The following is a 12026-nucleotide window of genomic DNA, read 5'->3' as shown; positions in this document are numbered from 1 at the left end:
GCATGCTCTCTGCCAATCCCTAGGTACCTTACCCTCTTCCATACATTTATTAAATAATTGCACCAACCACTCCAAAACTATATCCCCACCTGCTTTTAACATTTCTATCTTTATCCCATCAATCCCGGCTGCCTTACCCCCTTTCATTTTACCTACTGCCTCACGAACTTCCCCCACACTCACAACTGGCTCTTCCTCACTCCTACAAGATGTTATTCCTCCTTGCCCTATACACGAAATCACAGCTTCCCTATCTTCATCAACATTTAACAATTCCTCAAAATATTCCTTCCATCTTCCCAATACCTCTAACTCTCCATTTAATAACTCTCCTCTCCTATTTTTAACTGACAAATCCATTTGTTCTCTAGGCTTTCTTAACTTGTTAATCTCACTCCAAAACTTTTTCTTATTTTCAACAAAATTTGTTGATAACATCTCACCCACTCTCTCATTTGCTCTCTTTTTACATTGCTTCACCACTCTCTTAACTTCTCTCTTTTTCTCCATATACTCTTCCCTCCTTGCATCACTTCTACTTTGTAAAAACTTCTCATATGCTAACTTTTTCTCCCTTACTACTCTCTTTACATCATCATTCCACCAATCGCTCCTCTTCCCTCCTGCACCCACTTTCCTGTAACCACAAACTTCTGCTGAACACTCTAACACTACATTTTTAAACCTACCCCATACCTCTTCGACCCCATTGCCTATGCTCTCATTAGCCCATCTATCCTCCAATAGCTGTTTATATCTTACCCTAACTGCCTCCTCTTTTAGTTTATAAACCTTTACCTCTCTCTTCCCTGATGCTTCTATTCTCCTTGTATCCCATCTACCTTTTACTCTCAGTGTAGCTACAATATATATATATATATATATATATATATTTATATATATATATATATATTAGGTAGTAGGTTGGTAGACAGCAACCACCCAGGGAGGTACTACCGTCCTGCCAAGTGAGTGTAAAACGAAAGCCTGTGATTGTTTTACATGATGGTAGGATTGCTGATGTCTTTTGTCTGTCTCATAAATATGCAAGATTACAGGCATGTCTTGCTACTTCTACTTACACTTAGGTCACACTACACATACATATACACATTTATTCATACACACTCATCTGAGTTTTCTTTGATTTTATCTTAATAGTTCTTGGTCTTATTAATTTTCCTTTTATATCCATGGGGAAGTGGAATAAGAATCTTTCCTCCGTAAGCCATGCGTGTTGTAAAAGTCAACTAAAATGCCGGGAACAATGGGCTAGTAACCCCTTTTCCTGTAAAGATTACTAAAAAGAATAAGAAGAAGAAAATTGTCAAAGTGGGAAGTCTGAATGTGCGTGGATGTTGTGCAGATGATAAGAAAGAGATGATTGTGGATGTTATGAATGAGAAGAAGCTGGATGTCCTGGCTTTAAGTGAAACAAAGCTGAAGGGGGTGGGAGAGTTTCAGTGGAGAGGAATAAATGGGATTAGGTCAGGGGTTTCAAATAGAGTTAGAGCTAAAGAAGGAGTAGCAATAATGTTGAAGGATAAGCTATGGCAGGAAAAGAGGGACTATAAATGTATTAATTCAAGGATTATGTGGAGTAAAATAAAGATTGGATGTGAAAAGTGGGTTATAATAAGCGTGTATGCACCTGGAGAAGAGAGAAGTGTAGAGGAGAGAGAGAGATTTTGGGAAATGTTGAGTGAATGCGTGGGGAGTTTTGAATCAAGTGTGAGAGTAATGGTGGTTGGGGATTTCAATGCTAAAGTGGGTAAAAATGTTATGGAGGGAGTAGTAGGTAAATTTGGGGTGCCAGGGGTAAATGTAAATGGGGAGCGTTTAATTGAGCTATGTGTAGAAAGAAATTTGGTAATAAGTAATACATATTTTATGAAAAAGAGGATAAATAAATATACAAGGTATGATGTAGCACGTAATGAAAGTAGTTTATTAGATTATGTATTGGTGGATAAAAGGTTGATGGGTAGGCTCCAGGATGTACATGTTTATAGAGGGGCAACTGATATATCGGATCATTATTTAGTTGTAGCTACAGTTAGAGTAAGAGGTAGATGGGAAAAGAGGAAGGTGGCAACAACAAGTAAGAGGGAGGTGAAAGTGTATAAACTAAGGGAGGAGGAAGTTCGGGTGAGATATAAGCGACTATTGGCAGAAAGGTGGGATAGTGCAAAGATGAGTAATGGGGGGGTTGAAGAGGGTTGGAATAGTTTTAAAAATGCAGTATTAGAATGTGGGGCAGAAGTTTGTGGTTATAGGAGGGTGGGTGCAGGAGGAAAGAGGAGTGATTGGTGGAATGATGAAGTAAAGGGTGTGATAAAAGAGAAAAAGGTAGCTTATGAGAGGTTTTTACAAAGCAGAAGTGTTAGAAAAAGAGCAGAATATATGGAGAGTAAAAGAAAGGTAAAGAGAGTGGTGAGAGAGTGCAAAAGGAGAGCAGATGATAGAGTGGGAGAGGCACTGTCAAGAAATTTTAATGAAAATAAGAAAAAATTTTGGAGTGAGTTAAACAAGTTAAGAAAGCCAAGGGAAAATATGGATTTGTCAGTTAAAAACAGAGTAGGGGAGTTAGTAGATGGGGAGATGGAGGTATTAGGTAGATGGCGAGAATATTTTGAGGAACTTTTAAATGTTAAGGAAGAAACAGAGGCAGTAATTTCATGCACTGGTCAGGGAGGTATACCATCTTTTAGGAGTGAAGAAGAGCAGAATGTAAGTGTGGGGGAGGTACGTGAGGCATTACGTAAAATGAAAGGGGGTAAAGCAGCTGGAACTGATGGGATCATGACAGAAATGTTAAAAGCAGGGGGGGATATAGTGTTGGAGTGGTTGGTACTTTTGTTCAATAAATGTATGAAAGAGGGGAAGGTACCTAGGGATTGGCAGAGAGCATGTATAGTCCCTTTATATAAAGGGAAAGGGGACAAAAGAGACTGTAAAAATTATAGAGGAATAAGCTTACTGAGTATACCAGGAAAAGTGTACGGTAGGGTTATAATTGAAAGAATTATAGGTAAGACAGAATGTAGGATTGTGGATGAGCAAGGAGGTTTCAGAGTGGGTAGGGGATGTGTAGATCAAGTGTCTACATTGAAGCATATATGTGAACAGTATTTAGATAAAGGTAGGGAAGTTTTTATTGCATTTATGGATTTAGAAAAGGCATATGATAGAGTGGATAGAGGAGCAATGTGGCAGATGTTGCAAGTATATGGAATAGGTGGTAAGTTATTAAATGCTGTAAAGAGTTTTTATGAGGATAGAGAGGCTCAGGTTAGGGTGTGTAGAAGAGAGGGAGACTATTTCCCAGTAAAAGTAGGTCTTTGACAGGGATGTGTAATGTCACCATGGTTGTTTAATATATTTATAGATGGGGTTGTAAAGGAAGTAAATGCTAGGGTGTTCGGGAGAGGGGTGGGATTAAATTTTGGGGAATCAAATTCAAAATGGGAATTGACACAGTTACTTTTTGCTGATGATACTGTGCTTATGGGAGATTCTAAAGAAAAATTGCAAAGGTTAGTGGATGAGTTTGGGAATGTGTGTAAAGGTAGAAAGCTGAAAGTGAACATAGAAAAGAGTAAGGTGATGAGGGTGTCAAATGATTTAGATAAAGAAAAATTGGATATCAAATTGGGGAGGAGGAGTATGGAAGAAGTGAATGTTTTCAGATACTTGGGAGTTGACGTGTCGGCGGATGGATTTATGAAGGATGAGGTTAATCATAGAATTGATGAGGGAAAAAAGGCGAGTGGTGCGTTGAGGTATATGTGGAGTCAAAAAACGTTATCTATGGAGGCAAAGAAGGGAATGTATGAAAGTATAGTAGTACCAACACTTTTATATGGGTGCGAAGCTTGGGTGGTAAATGCAGCAGCGAGGAGACGGTTGGAGGCAGTGGAGATGTCCTGTTTAAGGGCAATGTGTGGTGTAAATATTATGCAGAAAATTCGGAGTGTGGAAATTAGGAGAAAGTGTGAAGTTAATAAAAGTATTAGTCAGAGGGCAGAAGAGGGGTTGTTGAGGTGGTTTGGTCATTTAGAGAGAATGGATCAAAGTAGAATGACATGGAAAGCATATAAATCTATAGGGGAAGGAAGGCGGGGTAGGGGTCGTCCTCGAAAGGGTTGGAGAGAGGGGGTAAAGGAGGTTTTGTGGGCGAGGGGCTTGGACTTCCAGCAAGCGTGCGTGAGCGTGTTAGATAGGAGTGAATGGAGACGAATGGTACTTGGGACCTGACGATCTGTTGGAGTGTGAGCAGGGTAATATTTAGTGAAGGGATTCAGGGAAACCGGTTATTTTCATATAGTCGGACTTGAGTCCTGGAAATGGAAAGTACAATGCCTGCACTTTAAAGGAGGGGTTTGGGATATTGGCAGTTTGGAGGGATATGTTGTGTATCTTTATATGTGTATGCTTCTAGACTGTTGTATTCTGAGCACCTCTGCAAAAACAGTGATAATGTGTGAGTGTGGTGAAAGTGTTGAATGATGATGAAAGTATTTTCTTTTTGGGGATTTTCTTTCTTTTTTGGGTCACCCTGCCTCGGTGGGAGACGGCCGACTTGTTGGGGGAAAAAAAAAAAAAAAAAAAAAAAAAAAAAATATATATATATATAAATACATGTATATATATATATATATATATATATATATATAAATATATATAAATATATATATATATAAATATATATATATTTATATATATTTATATATATATAATGTATATATGTACATATATATATATATATATATATATATATATATATATATATATATATAAATAAATAAAGGAATAAAATAAAAGAATTCTAGAATATTTCTTTCAAAGTACAGGTAATAAAATAAAATAGTATACAACTAATGAAAATTAAAAAATTACTAAGACTGACAAGCATACCTCTGTCTCTGCATAATATAGTAGCTATAAATAGAGAGAAAAAAAGTGAAGTCACTTTGGACCTAGGAATGCCTGGAAGCTAGAGTTAACTGCAGATATTTTCAGCAGAGGTAACTCCCACAATACAATTGCTCTTGAGCATGGCAATGAATAAAAGGTAAGCTGACCAGATATCAGAGACCAGACAATGAATCTGGTTGCAAGTGTGACATTTTTCAAAGAACTTTGATTCCGACTAGAGAAACTGGACCAAATATAAATGACCCTAAATGGATAGGCAATAGACTAAAGCATCTCGTGTGAAGAAACATTTACAGGCATATCAATAAAAAGAGGGTCATCTTAACCCTTTGAGGGTTTCGGCCGTACTAGTACGGCTTACAACCCAGGGTTTTTGACGTACTAGTACGCCTAAATTCTAGCGCCCTCAAATCTAGTGGGAGAAAGCTAGTAGGCCTACATATGAAAGAATGGGTCTATGTGGTCAGTGTGCGCAGTATAAAAAAAATCCTAGAGCACACAGTGCATAATGAGAAAAAAAAAAACTGACCGTGTTTTTTGAATAAAACTACTTCGCACTGTATTTTTGTATGGTATTTATTGTTGTATTCTAGTTTTCTTGGTCTCATTTTATAGAATGGAAGACAAACAGAAATCGAGATGATTTTGACTGGTTTTACAATGCAAAGTACCTTGAAATTGAGCTCAAAGTAGCAGAAATGTTTGATTTTTACCAAAGTTCAAAAGTAAACAAATCATGCCAAGCATCCAATACACGTCAACTGGAGAGTCTAATATTCTTTCACAAGTGCACCGATATTATTTATACCTTTTTTTACACTAATGCAGTACTCTGCATAACAGTAAATCTTCTATTTTTTGAGAATAAAAATTCAAAGTGGAAAGCAAAAGAATGTAAGAGGGGCCTTGGGACGTGACTAATGAACAGTGGAAATGTCATTTTAGCGCCAGGAATGTCTGTTTATTCTGGACCCTATTCGGAAATTGGCATCTTGAAATTTGTGTGAAATTGGCAAAATTGCTAAATTCTGGCCACTGTTCTGGATAGTTGAAATTGATAAATGGGTGGTTTCTTGCACTCATTATAGAAAAAAATGGAGTTCTAGCGAAATATTCATTATTTTTGGCGACTAGTACAGTGGAATTGGCCGAAAATAGGGCTCAAGGTGGGCAAAATCGCCAATGTGTAAACATTGCCGCGACAACTAACTTCACAAGAGCATAATTCCGTAAGTTTTCCATATTATTATTATAATCAAAAAGAAGCGCTAAGCAAGTTTTCCATAAAATTCCATACTTTTGGTGCAGTTATGGTCGGGAAAAAGATTCTTTCCATAAGAATTTTTTTTTTTTTTTAAATTTGGCCGACCCTGAGAACAAGTCTCGGAGAGGGCCTGTTGACCCTCAGAGTTAAGAACCAATAGTATTGGAAGAAGGAAAAAAAAAAAAAAAAAAAAAAATAACAAGGCAAGGGAATCAGACCATTTCTTTCTGCCATACAGAAAAAAATTAGAGAAGACTGACCTACTTAAATAACTTGGGTCAGTTTACTGCTAGTGCCAAAGAAATATGTACTTTTTAAAGAAAAAAAAAAAAAAAGATACCAATAAAATCCCAGTGATAAATAATTATAATGGGTCAGAATGCATTTTTTTTTTCAAGATCACCTCAAACAGCAGACAAGTAGATAGATTAAAACCAAATAAGTGAATGGATCCTGATAAGCTGTTTTCAAAAGGTTCTAAAGGAGTGCAAGGGGTTTTAGCAATCCATTATAAACCAAGAGAACAGTTCATGATGAGTCACAATAAAGCTTATTGAAATCTCTACTTCATATCAAGAATAAATAAAAGTCCTAATGTTTTAAAGTCAATTTTACATAATGCTTATCACACACTGCCTGGTAGTGTAACCCATTCCTTAACAGGGTAAAGAATATGGCAAACACGGAATGCATCCAAAGGATAGATATGCATTGCATCCTTCGGATGCAATGCATATCTGAAGGGGTGAGGATAACAACATTGGGGATGATAGACTTAGGCATTCCAAAGAATGGAGTGCAAAAGGATGACCAAGAAGATTTATAAATCTGGGGTGGAAGAAAACAGTCATCTCATGAAGGGTTTGAGGGGAGGATGTGAAGGTCTATTTAGTGGTAAAGGATCTAGCAGCAAGTGCAAGCAGTAATGTGTGAACCTTGAGTGGAGACCAGCGATTTTAAGGATTCAAAGCGCTTTGGGAGTGTGAGGGGGAATTTATGAAGGGATTCAGGGGAAACTGCTTAGTAAAGTCCTGGAAGTGGGTTGTATCTTTTGAAAATTTTTAGCTGCAGCCTGGCATTAGGTCAGGCAAGTCTGGCGATTGCCTGGTCAACCGAGCTATTGCTGCTAGCAGCTAACTGGCCTACATATCCATCACCGACTGGTTAATCCAGCACATGGCAGAGGTATTTGTCAAGTTTCCTCTTAACTATCTTTCACACTCCATATACATCTCTCTTCTAGGAATATTGAAAATACTCTGGGGAAATCAACTTTCTGATAACCAATACTGGCGAGTTATCTATGCAGCAGGTTTCGTGAAGTTAAAATTTAATAAGTTATCCAACATAATTTAGGTTAGATTTAATTAGTAACTGTTAACAGTTTTACTATATCTTTATAAGGGAGAATTCTCTGCAGGGAGATACTGGAGACTTCTGGTAGTTCAGCAACATTTGTGAAGTCACTAGCATTTTGTTGAATTGTGAATAAAACTTCACCTATTAAAACTTTTCAAGGTTGTCTTGATATGACCTCATACAGTAGAGCTAGCAAACCAAATGTTACTTACTCCTAACTTTCATGAGAGTTTTTGCTAATACGAAGAGGAAGCCATTTCTTATTATATATATTCTAATATAGGTCACAAAGAAAATAGGTACATTTTGGGTCTATGGTATAAAAAAAATTTGGTAACAAAACTAGAACATAACTTAAACCCATTTTTATACAATACACAGCCCACTTAGTCTTAAAATAATATAGACTGGCTTAGGCTGCACAGAGAAAAGAAGAATGAATCCATAAGTTCCATAATTTACATTAAAAAGTACATTGTATAAGCGAGATGCACATATCAGCGCCTTTGGGAAAAGATGCATTTTAAATATTAAGAGGCCACAGGGCATTAACCCCTGGAACATCTTCTGTGTAACTAAGTTACCCAACCTAAGTGACAATTTTACAGTTGGTCTAGTTTAGGCTAAGTTGAGGTGTTATTAAATTGTAAAAAAAAAAATATCCTATTTTTTTATTACCATAAAGAATTTATATTAAGTGATAATGGGGAAATATTTACACTTTGAAAAAATAAATTTCCTGTAGAACAGATAACATTTATATTTACAATATAAAATATTAGCATATCTGTTCCTGGGTAAAGTATATTAGCGAATGCAGAATGTTGGTCAAAACAATGCTAGTGATTCACTGACAATACCAAGCTATTAAACAGTTAGAAGTCAATCTTTTCCCAAATGGCAATAAGTTCTCCAATGGAAATAAGTCACCAAGTTTTTTTTTTTGGGTTATCCTAAGCAATCTACACATATGCTGCTATGCATGATAATCTATGTAACTATTTATGGTGTACCTGTACCTGAGTAAACTTACTCCCATTCAAAAATTCAGTAAAATTATTGGTAAGCACTAACAACCTATAATAAACCTAAAATTTGTTGGACAATGTACATCTTATTTTAACATCACAGAGCCTGCTGCTTGACATGGGCAATTTGAAAACTAACTTTACTGTATACCTATATAAAAAAAAACACTGCAGACTAGCATCACCAAATAAAATATGCCTGCAACTCTAAAAATAAGAAACAGTACACGAATGAGAATAGCTGGGCGAGAATAAGGAATGAAGTAATATGAAGTGTGTTCTGCAGCATACAAGTGTACAATAATTTAATACTACCATTATTACAACTTTTACTCACCTCCCCCCTGCCCCCTCTGACATAATGGACTTGCAAGTTGAGCCTGTCTGTATGGACCAATAGGCCTAGTGCAGTGTTCCTTCAATTTTATGTGCTTAAGTTTGAGCAAGTAATGTCTATTTTTAAAGCACAGAGTAATGATTAAATTATTCTTTAATTTGAGAATTTAGAAATAGATTGAGCATTGAAATTATATCTTGAAAAGCAGAGCAAAATGGCCAGTATTAAAGTAAAATAATACACAAAGGAACAAAATTATGAAAATGTTAAAAACAAGAAGAAACTCAAATTTTGATAAAAAACAAAATTATAGCAAGTAATAATTCAGCATAATTGTAGTGATGTGTAAAAGTTAAAGCAAAATAAGCTATACAATTTGTAAATTAAATATAAAGCACAATTTAAAATTAATAACTGCTTCACATTAGCCAATATACCTATTGCTGTCTAGTAAATATTGAAGAAGAGATACATTGAGCTTTGCAAAAATTTATAATGCAAGCATATAATACTGATTGGTTTATGCAATGGAATAATATTTTGTACAAACTAGAAAAAAAAAAGACTGGGTATTTTTGTCTCTTGAGGTATTTAAGAGAGACCCTTATTTTACTACTGCAACCAGACTAACCAAATCCAATGCACACTAAGGAAACACTGTTTGGGTGGTGGCAGAATTGGAACCATTTACTTCACAAACAATTATGGATGCTAACTGGCCTGCCAGTAAATCTATTGCATTTTATTGCCCATAAGAATTTTGTTGCAAACATCTCCCCACCAAAAAAATATGCATAGGAAATAACTATTTTTGCCTGATTATGGATAGATTGCTTATGATACTGAATGAAAAATTCACTGGAGTCGCCTAGCTCAATATTACCCTGCAATTGCAATTAACCGGTGATTTATTAAAAATTAAACCTTAAATGGTGAACGAACTATGAACTGGTAATGTTCTGTTAAAGCCAAGCAAATACAGTTACTGAAACTTCGGCCATTTCAACAAAAAGACCCCATGTTGGAGATTAGCAGGAATATTACGTAACATACAATAGACATAATACAAACGGATACAAGTAGATCAATCCATTTCAAACTCTTATGAGCTTCTGGGCATTGCTAGCTAATGGTATATATTACAAACTAAAGTTATATATATAGACAATCCCACGTGATTGTGACAACAATGTTTCTAAAGACTTATCTTTTCACACACCTCTTTCATGGCATGATTTAGTATTAAATTTGTCTCGCTATTAGTCACCAAAATTACCATGGGCTTGTGGCCGTGTGCAAGTAGGCCGCAGTGCCTGGCCAGTTCGAGAAATCCCGCGCTAGCCACCCGGGATTTAAATGGCCTGTCAGGCAGACCAACACCTCGCGACCCATGTTTCCCTCTGCTCGTTTCCCGCGTAATTCACAGCTACTCTAATTTCTGCACAGGGGAGACTGCCTACACCTCCCACAGCTTCAGCTCACGGATTCAGGAGATTCTCAGGGTATTATGAGCAAATTCCCGCCACAGGAGCCCCAATCTTTTAATTTAAATCTCCTCGAGTCGCCGGTAAACTCGATCGTGCGCCCAGGAACGATCCCTTCAAACGTGGGGCTCTACTATTTTCCCAATTCCTGCGAGAAGTACAGAAACACATGCCAAAACCTCCAGAAATTTCCAACTGCGCCACTTACCTCTATGTATTCCTCATTGATTTGGAGTGTATAAACGTGAATATTCCACTTAAATTAGCAAAATAAATACACACACGACACACTGCTCTCAGAAACATTGGTTCTCGCACACACTCAGTCGTACGTTATGACAAAGGCAGACAGAATTTTGAAATCTCCCACGGCGATTGGTGGAACCGGGTCACGTGACCAGCCTCAGTGCTGCCACATCTCCACTGTGTACAGTTACCATGGTAACGCCAGGCAGCTTTGGTCAGGATGCTGTGTGATGGGTTCACACTGGTGATAGTAAACAGTGAGTGCTGGCCCACTGCATGGTGTACGCACTCTTACTATATGGCAATATACACTCAGAAATCTGCTATACACAGTCATACCATACAGCCAAGTCATCCATCGGCTATATATATACCAGAATGGAAACCAGTCACTGACTTATTTTGGGGGGGATTATCCTAAGTAATTTACACTGCATGATAATTGTACTAATGAGTACCTGTGTCTAAGTAAACTTTAATTATGTGGCTATATACCTTCATTAGAATATATAACCTTAGAACAAGTTATGTACAACCAAGGTGCATATCACTGTGTATATATTCTGAGAATACTTCATTCTGCTGTCAGGATTAACGTATCCTTGACTGGCGATGTAGTTGACAGACTTTAAATCTATTAAATAATCAATAGTATTGTACACATGATATCCATACCACACGGATTATTACCCCTCTAACTAAATAATCTCTACAGAATCAAGATGTCATCAGACTATTTGTCCTGTTCAATTGAGCCTCTCACCCAGGTACCTACTGTCTGTTAGAGGAACAGGGGCAGCAGGTATAATGAAACATGTCCAATGTTTCTCATCGGAGTAAGGAACCCCCTCCCCCCCCCCGGTCGTTAATGTACGAGCAAGTACATAGTGAGCCACTAACTACCACACAGCTTGTACGCTCTCCGACTAGAGAAAGAGAGACTATATATACACATCACTCAACTATGTGCATATACATACACATGGCCGTATATGCGCATCACAACTCTATTCCATTGTAATGTATATATATATATATATATATATATATATATATATATATATATATATATATATATATCCATCTTTGTCTTTCAGTAGAAGTTTTATTGCTTTATTGAAATTGCTTTTAATGGTTTCTAAGGGATTCTTTCTAAGTTTAGAATAGATTTCAGTATTATCTAAGAGATTATTCATTTTATCTTGGTAATCATTTTCTTTCATAATTACTATTGCATTTATTTTATTTGCTTTGGTAAGGCATAGTTTTTTATTATTAATAAGTCTATCATAAGACTTAAAGAATTTTTGAAGGCAATTGGGAATATTTTGTTTTAACATAGAGCTATATACCATCCCCTTACTAATATT

The 12026-nt window shown here is 36.6% G+C and overlaps 1 protein-coding gene across 5 annotated transcripts in view; it reads right to left on the bottom strand.

The window, feature by feature from the left end:
- The window catches only part of jumu (jumeau), a 92160-nt gene extending 80676 nt beyond the window's left edge, over positions 1–11484 (bottom strand). Inside the window, exon 1 of one of the 5 annotated variants that reach the window (XM_070100026.1) lies at positions 11432–11484. Coding sequence is in view for 3 of the 5 variants with exons in the window: in XM_053793372.2 (XP_053649347.1) it covers positions 10146–10205 (60 nt within the window). In the remaining 2 variants the exon portion in view is untranslated. Of the gene's footprint in view, positions 1–10145; positions 10436–10618; positions 10771–11431 lie in introns of those variants that run through there. The other 4 variants (XM_053793374.2, XM_053793372.2, XM_053793371.2 and 1 more) reach the window with 4 other exon arrangements.
- Positions 11485–12026: the final 542 nt, after the last annotated feature.

Source organism: Cherax quadricarinatus, chromosome 71, assembly GCF_038502225.1.
Source record: "Cherax quadricarinatus isolate ZL_2023a chromosome 71, ASM3850222v1, whole genome shotgun sequence".
NCBI classification, from domain to species: domain Eukaryota; kingdom Metazoa; phylum Arthropoda; class Malacostraca; order Decapoda; family Parastacidae; genus Cherax; species Cherax quadricarinatus.
This window is presented reverse-complemented; position numbering and strand designations above follow the sequence as displayed.